The following is a 19838-nucleotide window of genomic DNA, read 5'->3' on the forward strand; positions in this document are numbered from 1 at the left end:
TTTTCATTTCCCTTCCTAGATCCCTTCTTGCTACCTTTGAATTTCTTCAGAGTCTCCTCTAGGACAATGATTTTCGGAGAGAAGTCGCTGAATCTCTTCTTCAGCACAGGAAAAATCTCCACTGGCTGCTGGAATTTCCCCTTCTCACACCTAGGGAGACAGCCTGTTCTAATGAATCATTTTATTTCTTAATTGGTCTTATTCATTATTTTTGTGTTCATCATTTAAAAGCTAGACCGTGAAGGCTGCTAAGCTCAGTACATTTCTCTGCATAAGCCAGTCACAGAATAGGTACAGCCCAAGCAGTGGCTGAGCAAGTATCTCCAACCTACAGTGACTCCTGTGACACCGGCAGGCCGGATGCCAGCTCTTGCCCAGGCTGCAGGCATTAGCTAAGAACTGGCAAACTCATTGCTGGAAACCAGACCAGTTCACATATATGTTAGTTTTGCTCAAAAGAGCTATTAGTCTTATAAGAATGTATTTAGTATTTAGATTCTGTGAAATGCTGGTAAATTGCTGCATGCATTAATCTCAGTTGTAAGAAAGTTAAGATAAGGAAGTTTTATAAGAAACGTAAGTTTTGCTTCTTGTCTTTAAGAAGGTTTGCTCTGAACTTGTGAATCCAGGCAGAGGAATCCTCTCCCCAGCCCACCCAGAAGGACTATCAAAATCAGATGGGCTATCAAGGAACATCACAATATAAAGGATTGATTAATGGCCCTCTACATGCATACAAAAAAGCTACTCCTGTGGACTTAGAAGCTGAATGAAGGAAATAAAACAAAAGTCATGGAAAATTTTCCATTTCTTCACTGTCCTGAAAGACACGTTGGATCTACCCTGAAAGACACTTTGAATCGACAGATCACTACAACTCTGTCAGTTTTAGGATTCACTCCAGATCTGCACTGCAAATTTACATCGACATAACTACGTCAAGCAGAGGTGTGAAAAATCCACACCCTTAAGTGACGCAGTTTTACTCACCTAACCCCCGGTGTAGATAGCTTCTCCCTCAACATAGCAATTTCCTCTCACAGAGGAGACGGGAGAAGGTACGTAGTAGTGGTCTTCATTGAAGTGCTACGGCGGTACAACTGCGCCAACGCCGTGTTTTACCTGTAGATCTGTCCTTAGATAACTCATTTGTATGCGCCTAAGCTCTCGTGGACAGACACCCACTTCATCAGATCCACGAAAGCTTATGCCCAAATAAATGTGTTCGTCTTTAAGGTGCCACAGGATTCTCGTTGTTTTGCTGAAAACAGACTAACCCGGCTACCCCTCTGGAACTCATTTGTATGTCTCTGTTTCCTTGCTTTAACCTGTAAAACTCTCCTTTCTTTTCCTAGTTAATGAACCTTTAGATAGTTTATTACAGTACTGGCGTTGTCTTTGGTGTAAGATCTAGGGTACTAGCTGATCTGGGGTAAGTGACTGGTCTCTTGGGAGAGGAAGCAACCTGGATAATATGTGATTTTGGATGTAAGTGACCATTTATCATTAAATCTAGTTTGCCTGGCTGACAAGATACACTGAAGAGTCTAAGGGGACAATCTTTGTCTCCATCGTAATTTACAGCTGTTATAATGATCCAGGAGTTCATGTTCACTAGCTTGGTGAAATCTAATTACAGACCACACTACCAGTTTCGGGGATCTGCCCAGTTTTTGGCAGCTTGCCCGGAGGTTGGCACTCCCGGGTGTGAGCTGCTCCAGATAGCGCGATAACTCCTTTATTACTCATTTTGAATGTGAATTCCATGCTTGGTCCTATATTCAGGTTAACCCTCCTTCCCTTCAGATAGATATTTAAAGAGCATCAACCCCAATTTTCATTTCACCAGGGGGAGGTTAATACCTGAATACTCTGCCCTGTATGCTTTGCAACTGTCTGTTAAGGTGATGAAGACCGGACACTGCCCAGCACAGTGAAGCATGAGAAAGGTGTGAGAAGGATCTACATACCTGCTCAAGGCACTTCGGACATCCTAAAGAGAAGAAAGGAAGCTCAGTCCCACGGGGATAACAGCAAGAATAAATAATGCATAATCTTTGCACCTGTTTCTATGTGACATGGGTGGAGGGGGGGCACACACCATGCTCCCAGGGAGGTGCGTTGGCGGTGTGGTGTCACGGTTAACACCACTGCATTGCAAAGAGAGAGGCTGGGCTCCTTTTCCAGCCAGCAGTCTTGTGGTTAAATCACTGCATTTGGACTCAGGAGATCTGGGCTCTGTTTTGCCATAGACATCCTTAGTGACTTCATGTCACCTCTCTGTGCCTCAGTTCTTCCAGCTTTATAATGGGCGCAATAGTATTATTAATGTAATATTTCCCATCCTTCCAAGAGGAGGATAAATGTATTCACTATTAAGGTGTTCAGATATCTCAATGACGTGGGCCATAAACTTTCCTAGATACATGTAAAAGAATAAATAAAATCTCTATAGAGTAAGCAGCCCCTTTTCCCTGATCTTTGTCTCCTGACACACTATGAGTAATAAAATTCAGAACAATAAAATGAAGGCCAAAGGGAAGTGATAAAGAGGATTTCCATTTAAGCAATACGTAGAGTGAGTTCTCGGAGGAGGTTTGAATCCTGGAATTCCCACCTCACCGGTCTCACTTTTATGTTGCTTCCCCAAATTCCATGCCAGGAGCCAAGATCTCACCTGCAGAAATTGACATGCCGGTTGCTGGCACTTCCCCTCCATCTCATGGATCAGCGCACTGAGACGGGAAATTTCCTGGGAGAGTCTGACGGCATTTTCATCCCGCATCTTTGTCATCTCCTTCTCCAGGTCGGCCAGCTGGGCCAGCAGGAATCGCTCTTGTTCCTCCAGAAACAGGCGCAGTTGCTGAAATTCAGATACAATCTTCTGCCTCTCGGCATCTGTCTTCTCCTGTAATGAACAGACACAAAGAGGGAAAGGGCAGGGCAGGAACATGGAGAGGGTCAGGGAATATTTCACTGGGCCCGGAACATGCAGTGGGGCAGATTTTATTACAGACCCAAATTTCAGCACTTGACATTTGGAGAGGAACTTTCTCCAAGTTGCCAGAGAGAAGATTTTACCCAGAACTTCCGCCTTGGTCCTACTTTCCCTGACTGGCTCCTCTAAATGTCTGGGAAGGGAAAAGACAGGGCCATGGCCCCTCAGCTTGCACTGACCAGAGAGGCCGGCTGCATCCCTATCATGCTGTGTTCCCTCAGGGCTGTTCTGAACATCTGGGGATCCGGTCTAGCCCCAGTGAACGGCAGGGATCATAGCCACAATCCAGCCCACAGAGAGGCAGGGATATCCCCAGAAAGCCACATGCACAGACGCGGAAAGCCTAATTCTCAGGCCCACAGAGGCCTTTTAAAACTACGCTGAGAATAATCCTGTGCTGTGGGTTGCCCCTACCAGGGGAGAATAGCATTAATGTTCTACAATAGTCCCGCTCCCAGACTCTGGAATAAGATGTACAACAGCAGTGTGGGGACAGCACACTGCATCATAGCTAGCTTCTGCTACTCGTGCAGCCCTGAGACTGCTCTAACTTGCACGGAGGGGCCAGAATACAGGGAGAGCAAAGATCAGTTTAAGTCACATGAGACCATCCCCGTGCAGGAGCCAACTGGAGTATCAGTTCCACACAAACCCACCAGACATGGTCAGAGACACGCCACCCTTCCCTCCCCACACTCATCCAGGGAGATAAACTCCCACCCCCTGTCTCTGCTGGGTAATAACACTGGACACATACCAGATACGCCCGGCTTCTCCTTTCTTCTGACACCTTCAATCCCTGGAGCTTTTCTCTCTCTTCCTTCAGAGTCTGCAGTCGGGTCTGCATTCGTTTCTGAGAAAAGAAAAATAGCATGGCTAGAATTTACTTTTGGGGTTTGTTTGTGGGTAATTTCCTCAGCAGGGATTGGGGAGTCTGTCCTGCCTGCAGAACCCTGTACACAAGACAGGATCTGCCTTTGGTGCTTTGTCCTTTGATCTGGTATAGAAATTAACTATTGTAAAACCAAAACAGAGCTGTTTCAAACTCCGACACAAGCCACCCATTCCTTACCTGGAGTTCCAGAGGGGTGGCCGTGTTAGTCTGTTTTTAGCAAAACAGCGAGAGTCCTGTAGCACCTTAAAGACCAACAAATGTATTTGGGCATAAGCTTTTGTGGGCAGAATCTCACTTTGTCGGATTCCTTACCTTGTACTCCCGGGCCGCCTCCTCTACCGGGAACACAGTGTGAGTTCTGTGAACTTGCGACTCTCGGCAGATCAAACAAATTAGTTGCTGCTCCTGATCACAGAACAGTTTCAGAGCCTCCTGGTGTTCCTCACACCCTCGCTCCCCTCCTGCTGTGACTGTGACCTGGAAACTCAGCCGTCTGGCTATTTCCACAACGTTCCCCAGCTCCCTGTTAGGCCTGAAAAGTCTCTGCTGGGCCGTCTCTCTGCACTGGGGGCAGGAGAAGTTTGCATCCGATTCCTCCCAGCACTGGCTGATGCAGGCTCGGCAGAAATTATGCCCGCAGGGAATAGAGACGGGGTCTTTGAAATACTCCAGGCAGATGGAGCAAGAAAGTTCATCCTGGAGACTTAACACAGGGCTGTCTGCGGCCATGACCGCTGGCAGGGAACACCACAGCGCTAGTTAGTTTCATTTCCCTCTGTTCAGCCAGTAGCATCCACAGGGCGTTCCCCTTCCTAGATCTGTCTGATTTGCTGCCTTCCCCAGAGCTGTGTCTGCCTTAGACTTTCACCCCCTGGGGGGGGGGGGGGGGCGCTAATCGGGGGAGAAATGTGACTCTGTGCACAGGGTGGCCCATCAAATCCTCAGGGGGTGATGCTCGGGGAGGAGAATGAATCCCTGCCTGGTGTTTTATTGGGGGGGGGGGGGGGGCGTTTGCTAATCAGGAACTGATCAGGGTCAGAGCATGGCTCAAGCGGGGCCTGAGCCCCATGCAGGGGCCTCGGGAACTCAGGCGCACAAACAAACATCCCTGTGGGCCTGCAACAACCCCCAAACAGCTGGGCGGGGAGGGGTTGTAGCCTGCCTCCCCCGCCCTGTGCCAGGCCCGGGCAGTCGCTGGTGGGGGGCCAAAGGCTGAGTGCGGCCGCTGGGAGCCGGTGCTGGAAGGGAAGCTGCTCGGATTGCCCTGCCAGCGCCCAGCTCCAAGGGGAAGCGTTGGGGAGACAGTGGCAGAGCTGGTCACTGCCAGGTCCTTGCCCCCTGCCCCCCTGCTCTGAGTGGGGTTGCCACTTCTCCAGGCTTTCCTGGGATCCTCCCTCTTTTGCGGGAGCTGGCCTGGGAACTCGGGAAGGCTGCGCAGTGTACGCCGCCAATTGTCCGGGTTCAGGGTCATCCTAGCTACCCCGGAAGGGCGGGGTTTTGTGTCTCAGCTGGTGCATGACCTGCCCCACATGGGGAGCAGGCCTGGGAGGGGGTGATTGGGGGACAGCCCCTCTGAGAGATACAGTTCCTGCCCTACTCCCCTCTGGTATTGTGGGGGGTAGGGAGGGGTGGCGGGAAAGGAGCGAAGTTACTGCTGCCTTGGATTGGATACATGGAGGCCGTGAGTTAGGTGCCTAAATCCCTTTGAGGCTCTGGGCATTACTGCCCCTTTCCAGGTGCTCTCTAAGGCCCCGATCCTGCAGTCGCTTTACTGCTGTGGGGAACTCTAGTCAATGGGATATCTGCCGAGAGCAGAGCTCAGCAGGTGTGCGAGGGCTGGCAGGATCGGGGGTTCACTGCAGATGGTGCTGCAGCCGTTTAACTGCATTGTGGCTGGATGAACTGTACCGTGACCTGGCCGCTTTGTTCCAGAAGGGCTCCCCCCTGCCTCTGCTCTTCCCCTGAAGCTGGATGCTATTAGAGAAAGGCACCTTCTCCCCAACCCCCCAGGACACACAGCAAATTTCAAGACAATCCAAGTAAGCTGGCAGACTTTACAGCACTCAGGGTACATATACACTGCAATCAGACACCCGTGGCTGGCCCGGGCCCGCCAATTCAGGCGGAGGGGATGTTTCACTGCAGTGTAGATTTCCAAGCTTGGGCTGGAGCCCAGACATCAGGACCCCGTGAGGTGGGAGGGTCCCTGGAAATCTACAGTGCAGTTAAACAACCCCTTAGCCGGAGTCCGAGTCAGCTGGCATGGACCAGCCACGGGGAATTGCAGTGTAGACATATACCCTTAACGCACGTCTACACTGACGGCGGCAATCAACCTATCTGGGTCGATTGAGCAGTCAGTGAAGACCTGCTCAATCGATCCAGGTTGACACAGTAAAACCATCACCTCTATCAGCAGGGGTGTTCCCAGGTGGAGGCGTTCGAAGAAGGAGGTGCTGAGTGTACAGAACTTCCTGTGTTGGATTTGTGCCATAGACCAACAAGGATGGTGGTCCCCAGGGTCTGACAGCCTCTCACTAACACAAGGATTCTCAAACTCTTTTTTGCTGGGACCCTCTTTGAAAATATTTCAGGCTGTGACGACCCCCCCCCCCATGTCATGCCATCCTTACCAGCATGCATGGGGGCTGACAGCTCGTGATCCCCACATAATAACCTTGCAACCCCCTGAGGGGTCACGACCCCCTGCTTGAGAACCCCTGCACTAGCAGGAGATTGACTCAGACAAATCAAAGAAATAGAATAAAATGGGCCCAGCCTGTGGGGGTGGAGTCAGCTGATGGGAAAGACCGGATCTAAGAATTCCCCTTATGAACATAGACCCTGATCATGGGAGTTAGGCACCTTTGAGGATTTGGATCATACAGGACTCCATCCCGCTCTCGGATCGTCCGTCTTTACCAGCATTTCCTGGTACTGCCACCCAATCCTAGGAAATCTTGGGAGATTTTCCTCAAAAATAAAAAAGTCTTCCTTTCTAGCACATTTCCTGTTCAGGGATGCTTTGCTGAGTTATTTAGCTAACTAGCAGGCTGAACAGAGCACAACAGGACAGGATGCTTTCTAGATTGACAAAGGGAGACATTCATCTGGCTGCAGCTACCATACCCGTCTGGGGGACAATGAACAGTTCAGAAGAAAAAAAGGCAAACAAACAAGAAGCAACTTTTTTTCTGACCGCTCTCGAGTTTATTTCTATATCTTATGCCGCACAGACAAGACAAGTCAGCCCTTTAGCCCTTTCCCTGGGCCTAGAGATCCTGTTCTAAAAATGCTTTGGTTAATTATTATGTAAACCATAAAAAGGAGAATTAATTGGCTAAAATAGCCCTGCACAGATGTCCTCCACACACTCTTTGCAGCTGGGGAGTCTTAATTTCTAATTGGCAGGAAATCCTGGAAACACACAACGGTGTGAAACGAAACAGAAATGCTTCCAATGGCAAGTCGTGCACGAGTGTTATTTGGTCAGGGTTAGAACATGCAGGGCTCTGGGGCCCCCAGGGGGCTGTATTTCAAGACGTTCCCTGCCCCGAAGAGCTCACAGTCTTTGTATAGGAGGCGAGAAAGCAGGTAGATCCAAACTAAGAAAGGAGGGAGGACTCAAGGAGGAGCATAATCAGCAGCCACTGCACAGCCGCGACCCGGCCCCTTGCCCCTAAAACAAACAGATTGATCTGTACAGTACAGAAACCCCAGCCCCGTTCACATAGAGACTGAGACCCGGTCTACACTGAGACTGGGGAGCAGAGAAGTCCACAGGGGCTGCCCTGGTTCCCAGCTGGGACTTGGGAGTGTGTGGGCAGCCCACAGGGAGCCCAGCAGCCTGTGGGTTCCCGGCAGAGATTTGAGAGATGGGGCGCTCAGCTCTCCACACTGCCCCTTAGGTCGGTGGAAGTGCTTTTGGTGAGGACACACTCTACCGACCCAAGGAGAGCAGTGTGGACGTCAGCCACCGCTGTAATTATAACAGTCCATGTAACATTTGTCAACAAATGTTTCTAGTGTAGACAAGCCTGAGACTCCAAATGACAAACCCTTCCTCTCCGAGGGGCTGTGTCCTCTCTGCTCCCCTCCAGTCAAACAACTTCCCAGCCCACCCAGTGCTACTTACTACCCCCTGTAATCCAAGGAGTGACTCCAGGGCAGCAGGGGAGACGCTAGTTCTTTAGCTGGAAGGCAGGGACAGAATTGCAGCTCCTCCCTGACTAGCTACCCCCAGCCACCAGGTCCCACACCGGCCTTGATCCCTCCACAGCTTCCAGCTTCTCTCCAGGGAGAGAAAAGGTGGCTCTTTCTGGGCTCTCTCATTGGGAGACAGTTTCTTGCAGAGAAGGGGGACGGAGAAGTGGGGGACTCTAGATCTTTAGCTGGGGGTTCAGGAAAAAGGAAGGGCAGGGGAGGAGCAGGGCAGGGCAGCTGGAAACTACCTCTTCATCTGCAGGAAGTCGCGCAAGGAAACCATTTCTTTGGGCTGGGAGTCGGCTGCCTGGGCCACACGGATCCCTGGGCCCCTCGCAGGGCAGGTGGCAACGGCTGGATGGCGGTGGAGCTTCCTGATGGTGTGAAGGAGGTTTGGCACCGCATTCCATTCTTGGAAGTTACTGGGCTGACAGCTCTCTGAGACAGGAGTTGCGCGCTCCGCTGAGGCAACGGCTAGTTTAAATTTGGTGCTGCTTTTTCTTACTGGAAAGTTGAGAGCCCGTGGCTTGGAATGGCCACGAGGGTGACCTTTATGGAGAAACTGAAAGGGGGGGTTTTGGATTTGAACCCTTGCCTCTGAAGGAGGCAGTCTGAGCTGGGACACTTTCCCCGCCACCCAGAAGAAAGGGAAGACTCTCTCCCCCGTGAAAGAGGCCAGGAGGAAAGTGAAGATGGGGGACTTGCGATCAGCATCAAAAAACACCACTTCGCCCCTTTGGTAGTCCAGAGAAACCCGGATCCTTTGGGGGATGCAGCCCAGAGACAGGGGGATTTCCTCAGGCGAGGTGAGGGCCCAGTACTGACCTCTGCGCAGACCCACAGCCCAGATCCCGCCCTCAGAGCTGTATTTGACCTGTCCCTTCCTCTTCACCGACTCTCTAGCGACCCCCACAGCCCAGCCGCCCCCTTCACCCACCTCCACCTCCCAGTAATGACTCCCTGCGGTGAAGCCCGCACAGCCCAGCACACTGAGAGAAGAATCAAATCTCTTGGGATTGTCGGGCAGATCCTGCTGTGTGTCTCCCCATCTCACATGTTTCCCATCTCCAGACACGATGAGTTTGGGATGAGCCGTGTCTGGATCCAGAGTCACATCCGCTGGGGAGAGAGAGAGAGAGAGAATCAAAGAGTTAAGAGGCCACGCTCAGCCCTGGTGGTGGCTGGAACCATTTCCTCACATGCCCCCAGCAGCCCCATCCCAGCTAGGACCCTCCTTGATTTCCTGCCTGTCTCAGGTCCCAGGGAACAGCCTCTGCTGGAGCTGAGCGGCGATTTCACTGCAGCTTCCTCCTGCCGGGCACGAGGAGGGGCTGTAAGAGCTGACGTTGCTTCTGCTCCTGCCAGAACTACTGCACTCCCACAGCTAGAACCTGAGTGGGGGGCAAAGCCCAGCGAAAGAGGAAGCGTTGCCAGCTGTCCATTGAGGAAGCCCCCAGGGAAGGGGAGTGGAGGGGGCGGAATGGAGAAATGGAAGGGGCACTGAGCGGTGGAAGGAGACCTCCCCACTGTCCATGTGAAAGGAAGAGAGCGGGAACCCTGTGGAAGAGCTGCCAGGCCATGGAACGGAATGGAAGGAGCAGGGGGGTGGGAACACAGCCTCCGAGTCCAGGAGGAAAAGACGAGGAAGAAATCGGGACTGGAGCAGAGGGAATGACAGGAATCGTGCCCCCAGGAGACACTGGGGTATGGTCAGGGGCCAGCCTCCCCCGAGAAGAGGGTGGAGACACCACACAACTGACTCTCATGCTTACAGCAGTAATGGCCTCTCAACCCACCCTCTGTCCCACAAGTCCTACAATTGGTGGGAACTGCTGTGAGGAGCTTTGGTTCTTGACCACAGGCCCATGGGCCTCCAAGTCACCCTGGGGCCCAGCCACCACCACCACCACCAGCTTGTTAGTAGGGGGTGGGCTGAGTGGCCTATGGAACCCAGGCCCTGTTCTCTGACTCCTGGCCGGACTCATCTTGTGGTTCTGGCCCTTGAAATTCAGTCTCCAACTCCAGTTCTGACCTTTGGCTCCCGTTCCTGGCTCTGACTCTGACTTGACCTTTGGCTCTGGCATTTGGGTTCTGACTCTCAGCTCTGTTTTCAGGCCCCTGCTCTGACCGGCTTTGCGTTGGTCCCTGACACAGGCTGTTTGAGCCCAGAATTGTCTGCTGCAACTGAATCCGGATCCACAAACACCTACCCTCTTTGGTTCGTCTCATCATTACAAAATCCCTGGGAAAACTCACCCTTTTCACCTATGTTTTCCATTGTCTTGGTCACAAATCGACTCCCTTCCATATGCAGCTCAGATACCAGCCTGTCTAGAGAGAAGCCAGGGTGGGGGGGAGATGCATTTTCATATTTTTGACAAGATTTCATACTACTAACATGCTTTATTTCCAGACATAAACAGAGGGGAAGGGAGCTCAGATACCCAGATAGAGAAACAAAGGGAGACAGTGACAGAACTAAGAGCAATGGTCTCAAGTTGCAGTGGGGGACGTCTACATTGGATATTAGAAAAAACTTTTTCACTAGGAGGGTGATGAAGCAGGGGAACGGGTTCTCTAGTGAGGTGGTGGAATCTCCATCCTTAGAGGTTTTTAAGGCCCCGCTTGACAAAGCCCTGGCTGGGATGGTTTTTAGTTGGGGTTGATCCTGCTTTGAGCAGGGGGTTGGACTAGGTGACCTCCTGAGGTCTCTTCCAACCCTCATCTTTTATGATTCTCTGTTATATTTTCCCTTCTCTTGGCCTTTCCCAGGAATATATTATTTATTTCTTTACTATTATTGAGTTAACCCTGTTTAGCCAGACCTACTTCCTCCCACAGTCACATTTTGATTTGTCCTTGATACCTTTGAATTCCTCCAGGATATCCTCCAAAACGACACTTTGCTGGGAGAAATCACTGATTCTCTTTTCCAGCTCCAAAGGAATCCCCACCTCCTGCGGGGCCTTCCCTTTCTCACACCTAGAAAGAAACAAGGTTGGCTAAGTAATTACATAGCGAACTGCAATTATTTCTCTTAGGCACGACTCTTTAGTGTTCGTTATGGTCTGAGCATCTTTTAATATTAATTGCATGCCAATGAAAGCTGTGGAATCGAGCAGCCTGCTGGATAACTTGCTCTACTCGGCACAGGTAGGCAGTCACAAAGATGGCAACTGAACCCTAGATTTTGGTGCCCACAGCCCAATTTTAGGCACCACTGCCATCCATAATCCTTCCCCCCCAAACCCTATAGGCACTTACATTAGTTCAACACTTACAGTTTTGCAATATAAGGACCCTACGTTCTTGCTTCTCACCAGGCGTCTGGATACCCAAGCTCCAGAGTGATCCACAAACCGGGCAAAAATAGATGGTTCTCTGCCTAACCCACCCGTGGGGCCCAATCCAGTAAGCGTGCTCAGAGATCACCTCTGCCGGATCGGGTCCCTATTGGAGAACTTACACAAAACAGCCGGGGGAGAAGAGGCTCCTTCGTAACTTCTAGCTCAGTGATTACGGTCCTCACCTGGGATGTTGGAAACCATCAATTCAAATACTCCCTCCAACTGAGGGGGGGAAGGGTTAGGCCCAGATTGTCAAACATATTTAGGTGCCTAACTTCCATTGAGGAGTCTAAGTTCTGTGCTATTTTGGCCCCTAAGTCAGTTGGGCACTTTTGAAAATTGTATCCTCACGTTTTTGTTTTCAACATTTTTTTTTAAATGGAAAATGGGGGGAAAAAACCATTTTCTTGAAACCTAAGGAAAACTGGTGAATTAACGAACACGAAATGCTGCTTCCTGAAGGTTGAGGAACGAAAACGACTGCCATTTCTTTCCCCGTGTTTTTTTGTTTTAAATCCACTCTACCCAGCATGTTTTTAAACAGGGAAGGATAGTGTCCGGTGTGTAACCCTGCTCCACACTATGCCATGTTCTGGGAAGATGTAGGTTTTAAAAAAAGCTGTGCAAGCCCCATCCCAGCAGCGTGAAGGATCAGAGGGAGTGAGAAGGAGCCACGTACTTGCTCAAGGTGCTTCTGATGTCCTAGAGGGGAGAGAGAGAAAAGGATCTCAGTGTCACAGTGACATGAATCACAGCTAACAAAATTACCGTGGTGCCCATTTTTTTTTATTTGTCTCATACACAAACCAGGGAAATATAGCCTAGACTAGAAGGTTCATGCACAACTGGCTGGAAAACCATACTCAGAGCTTAATTATCCGAGGTTCATAATCGAGCTGGAAGGGCATATCAAGTGGGGGCCCCCAGAGATCTGTCCTGAGTCCATTTCTATTTAATATCTTCACAAATTATTTGAATAATGGCATAGGGAGAACGCTTATACAGTTTGTGGATGACGCCAAGCTGGGAGGGGTTGCAAGCACTTAGAAAGGCAGGATTAGAATTCAAAATGATCTTGACAAACTGAATTAAATAGGATAAAATTAAAAAATATTAATGCAAAGTTCTCCACTGAGGAAGGAATAATCAGTTCCCAAATACAAAATGGAAAATGACTGCCTAGAAAGAAGTACTGCAGAAAAGGATCGGGGGGTCATCATGGATCACAGGTTAAATATAAGCCAACAGTGTAACACTGCCACCAAAAAATCAAGCATCATTCTGGGATGTATTAGCAGGAGTGTTGTAAGTAATTCTTCCGCTCTACTCCGTACCAATAAGGCCTCAAATGGAGAGCTCTGTCCAGTTCTGGGCCACACACTTCAGGAAAGATGTGGGCAAACTGGAAAAAGTCCAGAGGAGAGTGACAAAAATCAGTAAAGAGCTAGAAAACATGACCTATGAGGAAAGAGTGAAAAAACTGGGTTTGTTTAGTCTGGAGGAGAGAAGACAGAGGGGGGACATGAAGACTGTTATCATGTATATAAAAAGTTGCTATAAAGAGGAGGGTGATAAATTGTTCTTCTTAACCACTGAGAACGGGACAAGAAGCAATGGGCTTACGTTGCAGCAAGGGAGATTTAGATTAGGTATTAGGAAAAACTTCCTGGCAGGGTAGTTAAGCACTGGAACAAATTACCTAGGGAGGGTGTGGCATCTCAGTCACTGGAGATTTTTAAGAGCAGGCTAGACAAACACCTGCCAGGAATGGTCTAGGTGATACTTAGTCCTGCCTCCATGCAGGGGACTGGACTAGATGACCTCTCGAAGCCTCGTCCAGTCCTACATTTTTATGATTCTATTTAACAGTGTAACCTGAGGGATATCCTCTGCACCGAACTGCTTAGTTAACTGTACTTCCCTGTCAAAATCACTTTACTGTAATAGTACAAATAGGCGGAATAGCAATTAATCATTATTAATATCATGGCCAGATCTGTGTTTGAATGAAGTAGCCGCACGGGACTGGGGATTTGGCTACACACCATCCCACTGCTGCTGAGCTGGTGTTCTAGTGGTTAGTCTATCTGCCTCCCAAGCTCTTCTCCTGGGTTCTTTCCCCAGACAACAGAGGGCAATAATGGCTGTAGGAGAAGACGTTTGGCTTTGTGGAAAAGCACTTGACAGAGACGCGGGAAATCTCCATGCGGCTCTTGGCCACAGATGCAGTGGCGATCAGTTGAGGTATGGCTGAGCTGCGATCCGAGGCGTGACTGCAGCAGATGGAGACACACTTGCGCTCGCTTCGATCAAGCTAGCTCCATAAAACAGTGTTTTACATCCCAGCCGGGACCCTGGGTATGTACCTGAGCAGCAAGCTCCTGCCAGAGGTGGATTAAGGTTTATGGGGCCCTGGGCACAAAGGACATTTGGACCCCCTCCCCCCGACATCCCTCGCAACGGGGCCCCACCCCCTGCTCCACTTTTTCCCTTGAGGCCCTGCCCCCTGCTCAGGCTGGAAGCTGGTCAGCCAGAGTCAGGCCATAGTGAGAGTCGCCCAGGAAGCCCAAGCCGTTGTGGGGAGCCCTGGACCCTCCATCTGCCCTGGGCAGCACACCCTGGGGGGCAGGTACATAGGCCAGGGGCAGCTCTTGGGCATCTTGGCCTCCCACCCAGGGCAGGTGGAATCGTTCTGGCCAGGTGGGATCCGAATTAGACACCTTGCTGCAAATTAGCTTCCTCTGTCCCTGCTTTTCCCTGGCAGCTGGATAGTATTAGGAGAGAGGATTTGCTGTCTATCTCTCTGTCCTCCCATTGACATGATGGCTTCTCTGCATACACTGGGAGAGGCATGCCCTGTGTGCAACCTGACCCCCTTCCCCACACATATGGCACCCGGGTCAATTGACTAGAGGCTTGCTGGGCGTGGGCTGTGGGGCTGGAAATAGCGGTGTAGACCCAGGGCTCCGAGAAGCCAGGCGGCTGCAGTGCAACTGGCTTATCGCTACACCCAGAAGGAGCAGGGCGGGGAAGCAATCACTCAGGCCTGGCAGCAGGAAATGAATTACCATTCTCCAGCTGGTCTTCAGCTGCAGAAGGTGGGGAACTAGGCTTCAGCCGGGGCCTGGACTCAGGGCTTCCACCCCACAGCTTCTGCAGGGGCGCGGGGGGCATCTGGGTTCAGGGATTCTGCCCTGCAGCTTCTTCAGGGGTGCCCATTTTTCCAGGGGCCCCCAAATTGACTAGGGCCCCTGGGCACGGTCCCCATGGGCCAAGCATTAATCTGCCACTGATTTGCACTGCCGGGGCTTCACGGTGATTGTTATTGGAGTTAGCTAGATCAAAGCTGGCTTGTTATGTCTACAAGTACTGCACTCAGACACCTGCTTTCAATATTGACATAGACCCACTGAGATTAAGGGTCAGTTCCCTACTCACAAGAAGAGGAATATTCATTATAGCAACATAGAGAATTTGTTTCAATACATACAATGAGTTCTTATGCTGAGGTTTGAATCTTGCATTCCATGACTCGTAAGTCTCATTCTCTACCCCTTCCCCCAAATGCCTGGCAAAAATCAGAGATCCCACCTGCAGGAATTCATTCGCAGGCTGCTGGCACTTCCCCTCCATCTCACTGATCAGCTCATCAAGACGGGAAATCTCTTCAGACAGTTTGGTGACATTTTCGTTCTGCCTCTTCACAATCTCCTTGTCCAGCCCACCCAACTGGACCAACAGGAGTCGCTCTTGTTCCTCTAGAAACTGGCGCCATTGCAGAATTTCAGACATAATTTTCCGTCTCTCAGCACCTGTCCTCTCCTGTAACGGACAGACACAAATAGGAAAAGGCAGGGCAGGGGACATGTCATAGGATACCTTACACCAGATGTAAATTGGCTTATTTCCATTGACCTGTGTGTGCACATTCAGGAGAATTCATTGCCACATGTGAAATGTCAACACCTCCTTTTGACGGAAACTCCCCCCATGCCACTAAATCAGTGTCTTCCCCCAAAGCTTCCCACTTTGGTCGGACTGTCTCTTAATGTTGCGTGGGCCCAGGATATTACAGAGGCACGGTAGGTGAGGTCATATCTTTTATGGGACCAGCTTCTCAAAAGTGTGTACATTCCACAAACAGAAGCTGGGCCCATAAAAGATATGACCTCACCCCACCTTGTCTCTCTCTCTCTAGAGAGAAGTATGGACTTTTTCATTGTGTTGCTGGAATGGACTTTAGTGTGGGACTCTGGGTTGTTGTATCAGAATCATAGAAGATTAGGGTGGGAAGGGACCTCAGGAGGTCATCTAGTCCCACCCCCTACTCAAAGCAGGACCAACCCCAACTCAATCATCCAGCCCAGGGCTTTGTCAAGCCGGGCCTTAAATACCTCTAAGGATGGAGATTCTACCCATTCCCATGCTTTATCACCCTCTGAGTGAAAAAGCTTTTCCTAATACCCAACCTAGATCTCCCTCACTGCAACTTGAGACCATTGCTCCTTGTTCTGTCATCTGCTGCCACGGAGAACAGCCTAGCCCTATCCTCCCTGGAACCCTCTTTCAGGTAATTAAAGGCTGCTATTAGCCTTTGTAAACTTGTTCTGGCATGAAATTAAACCTGGCAGGGGTATTAGTAACCAGTGAAAGCTTCTATGAGTTCTTAAAGGACTCTGACGAGAGGGAAAAAGGGGGGGGAAGCCTTCAGAGACATCCCTAGTCAGGAGGGAGCAGAAGTCCTGTTATGCACCCAATCTCCACCACCTACCTATAGCTTAACAACAGGCACCTACCTGGTATTCCTGGCTTCTCCCCTCCTCAGACTGTCTGAATCTGAAGAGGTTTTCTCTCTCTTCCTTCAGAATCTGCAGTTGCGTCTGGATTTGTTCCTGAGGAAAGAAACATGACATGTGATCTATTTCCTCGGAAGGGAGCTCTGGGCGTCTTCACAAAAAACAATTTGAACAAACAAATAAAACCTGGACTCTGATCCACAGACTTTGTGTAAATTCTTTCCAGTGTATTCAGCCCTACAGGAGTTGCTGGCGCTGTTTGTAAGAAAACCCACTGCCCAGACCCATTGAACGTAACCAGGTTTGCATCTCACAATTCACTGGATTATTGTATTGGTTAGCAACATTATAACCCTGGTCTGGAAAATCCATGAAACACAGAGGCTCTGAATAGTCTGCTGTGCCGGTTTATGATGGGCCAGGATGTCTTGGAAGGAAAAACTGGGTTATTACTCTTTGGAGACTGAAATGACTGGCACAGACAAAGGAAGAATACATTCCTCTCGTCCCCTTGATTCACAGTATGTTCTGCTCCTACAGAACCTGGTTACAAAGACAGCAATGTAAGGGCTGTAACACTTCGGTCTAATTCACAGATTCCTCTCCCCCAAAAAGAAATCCTTTCAAGTAAAGGATACAGGTAAAATGTGACCTTGGAATCACTGATCTAATTCCTGCCCTCTGGGGTTTTCAAATAAAATTTAAATAAATGCTCAGATATCAACTTTCGGGTAGTTGATGGTGTGTTCCTACCTTGTACTCGTGGGCAGCCTCCTCGATGGGAATCACAGCGTGATTTCGGTGAGCCTTGGATCTGTCACACACCACGCAGATGGGGCTTTGATCATCCTCGCAGAAGAGTTTCAGGGGCTCCCTGTGTTTTTCACACATCTTCTCCCCACCTGGCTCTTTCACTGCTTGTAACTTCAATTGTTTCACCAGCTCCACCATGTTCGCCAGCTCCCTGTTAGGCCTGAAGTTTCTCTGCTGGACGGTCTCCCTGCACTGGGGGCAAGAGAAGTTTGTAACCGAGTCCCCCCAGCACTGACTGATGCAGGCTCGGCAGAAATTGTGCCCGCAGTGTATGGACACCGGGGCTTTGAAATACTCCAGGCAGATGGAACAAGAGGCTTCATCGTGGAGTTTTTCCACAGCGGCCATGGCTTCCTGGGACCAGGTTAGTTTCACTTCTCTGGTTTGCCTGGCTGTAGTGTGGACAAATTGGTTGCATTTCCTGGAGCTGTCTCATTGGCTGAGCTACAGCTGAGAGCCCAGCCCCTGGGAGCTTTGCTCTGGTGAGAAATGTGACCCTTGCTGTGCTGGGAGCTATATGAATTGTTTGTGCTGGTGGATAACTGAGTTAAATCCCAGTTATCAGAACACCTCTCTCTGGTACTTTAGAACAGTGGTTCTCAACCTGGGGTACACAGAGGCCTTCTAAGAGGTACATCAACTCATCTAGATATTTGCCTTGTTTTACAACAGGCCACATTCAAAGCACTAACGAAGTCAGTGCAAACTAAAAAGTCATACAGACAATGAATTGTTTGTATCGCTCTATAGACTACACACTGACATGTGAGTACAATATTTATCATCCAATTGATTCATTTGATAATTATATGGTTAAAAATGGGACTGGAAGCCATTTTTCAGTAATCGTGTCCTGTGACGTTTTTGTCTTTTTAGGTCTGATTTTGTAAGCAGGTGTTTTTTAAGTGAGGTGAAACTTGGGTGCATGCAATCAGATTCCTGAAAGGGGTCCAGTAGTCTGGAAAGATTGAGAATGATCCTTTAGCAAAGCCTACTCAACGGGTTTGGGATAGACTCAGGAATAAGATAAGGGTTTTCCTTTGCCAGTAACATCTTCTGGAAATAATCCAGATCTTAACCCAAATCGTGAACCAGAGAACTTCAAAGATTGGCCAGATATTCCGTAACTTTTCTCTTATTTAGAGATCAAAGCTAAGTTTCAAGGGCCCTCTCTCCCCTTTTACCAGTGCTGTCAAGCCAGGCATTATGTTTCTCAACTTTCTATAAAAACACGTTTTACACAGAAAGCTAAATTTAATAGAAGCAACAGCATCTGGTCAATTAGGAAACAAACAAAACTATAACTAATTTATATCAATCTTTACAGCCAGCTTTCCTAACAAAAAAGTGTCCATTTATGACACACTGGGAAAAGGATGTGGATAGACAAATTACACCAAAGGAATGGGGTTTGAGCTGGAAAGAAGGACCAGCAACCTCAAATCGGTAGCACAATAAAAGAAAATTTCTTGAAGATGCTGTTTCAATGGTCTCTCACATCAGTCAGGTTGAAACAGAAATTAAATGTGGATAAATTTTGGAGAAAATTGGCCTGAAAGAAGAGTTTTATCCATATATGATGGACATGTCCAATCATTAGAGCGTATTGGCATGCAATCCATAAACCAACTATTACCAAATCATCCTTTCGTAATCCTCCTAGTGGAAATGGGCACACAAAAGGAAATGAAGAATTAATCTCTCATCTGCTACCAGCTGGCTCAGCTACTGGTCACCTCTCATTGGTGAAAGAAAAATAGCCCCATCATAGAGGAATGGTTCAAAAAAAAAAAAAAAGTGGGAGGTTGTGGTTATAGAAAAAACAATACATCAATTACTTACCCAGCAAAATAGACAGAGGTCAGATATTTGGTTACCTTTTATTCAATAGTCAACCAAAGTACATTCACCTGCAAAAAAAAACCCCAAAACCACTACACTTGTCCAATTTTTTTGAATATTAACTTTTACTAGACATGCCTGGCCCGTTACATATGTGCATGTAGCGATTTTACTCATTGATGTCTTCTGATTTATCTAGGGTAAAGGTTATAACCATATGTGTCTTATCCTTTAACTCAGCATTACTTATCTGGGCCAAAGATCCCAAATATATGTATGCTAACTGCCTTAGCTTTCATATAGGTTGTGGCCTGTAAGGTACCTTGCATTACAGATATAATACATGAATATGAATCTATGACTCTAGTATAATAAAACAATACTTAACTCTATAAGGAAAGGTATATATGTGCAAGCAAGCAAGCTAGTCCTATAGGCTTCATGATGAGAAACTCTGCTGGGAAGAAGAGAGCTCATCTAAAAAAAAAGCAGAGTTAGAGAATTTAGGGAGGATGTCACTGTTTGCACCCACAAAAAAGGTGAAGAACTGACTTAAATTCTATTGGTTGATTCCCAAATGAACACAACCCCAGGTGGGGCAGGGCTTTTGTTCATTGCAGCAAGTCTGATTTCTCAGCACTGTGAGGCTCTCTCCCCCAGCTGTTCTAGGTAGTGATCTGCCCTCCTGCTGAAGGCCAGGGCAAGTTTGGGGCAGCCCCAGGATGGAAGATGGGCTGCAGCAATGCCTTGTGCAGACTAGAGCAGACACTTGATTCCCTTACGGGGTTACTGCCAGGGTATATTTTAAATGCAGAAGCTGGGTGATCGGCTTCAGTCTGCATGAGGCGCAGGATTCTGACTTGAAGCCTTAATGCTAAGGGCTGTGTCTTGCAAATGTCCAATCCAGTGCAGAGCTCCTTATCCCAGACAGCGTCCCACGCTGC

General features: G+C 49.0%; 1 protein-coding gene across 1 annotated transcript in view; it reads right to left on the reverse strand.

Annotated features, from left to right (window-relative positions):
* Positions 1–17418, reverse strand: part of LOC137160106 (uncharacterized) — a 30040-nt gene extending 12622 nt beyond the window's left edge. The window contains 13 exon segments of the mRNA XM_067558549.1: positions 35–150; positions 1971–1993; positions 2678–2908; positions 3756–3851; positions 4206–4627; positions 5374–5435; positions 8345–9215; positions 10353–10427; positions 10963–11078; positions 12123–12145; positions 15035–15265; positions 16240–16335; positions 16993–17418. Coding sequence (XP_067414650.1) covers positions 35–150; positions 1971–1993; positions 2678–2908; positions 3756–3851; positions 4206–4627; positions 5374–5435; positions 8345–9215; positions 10353–10427; positions 10963–11078; positions 12123–12145; positions 15035–15265; positions 16240–16335; positions 16993–17400 — 2770 coding nt within the window. The 5' untranslated portion in view covers positions 17401–17418.
* Positions 17419–19838: the final 2420 nt, after the last annotated feature.

The sequence above is a fragment of the Emydura macquarii genome, unplaced genomic scaffold (assembly GCF_026122565.2).
Source record: "Emydura macquarii macquarii isolate MOO-44397 ecotype Brisbane River unplaced genomic scaffold, CSIRO-AGI_Emac_v2 contig_2140, whole genome shotgun sequence".
NCBI classification, from domain to species: Eukaryota; Metazoa; Chordata; order Testudines; family Chelidae; genus Emydura; species Emydura macquarii.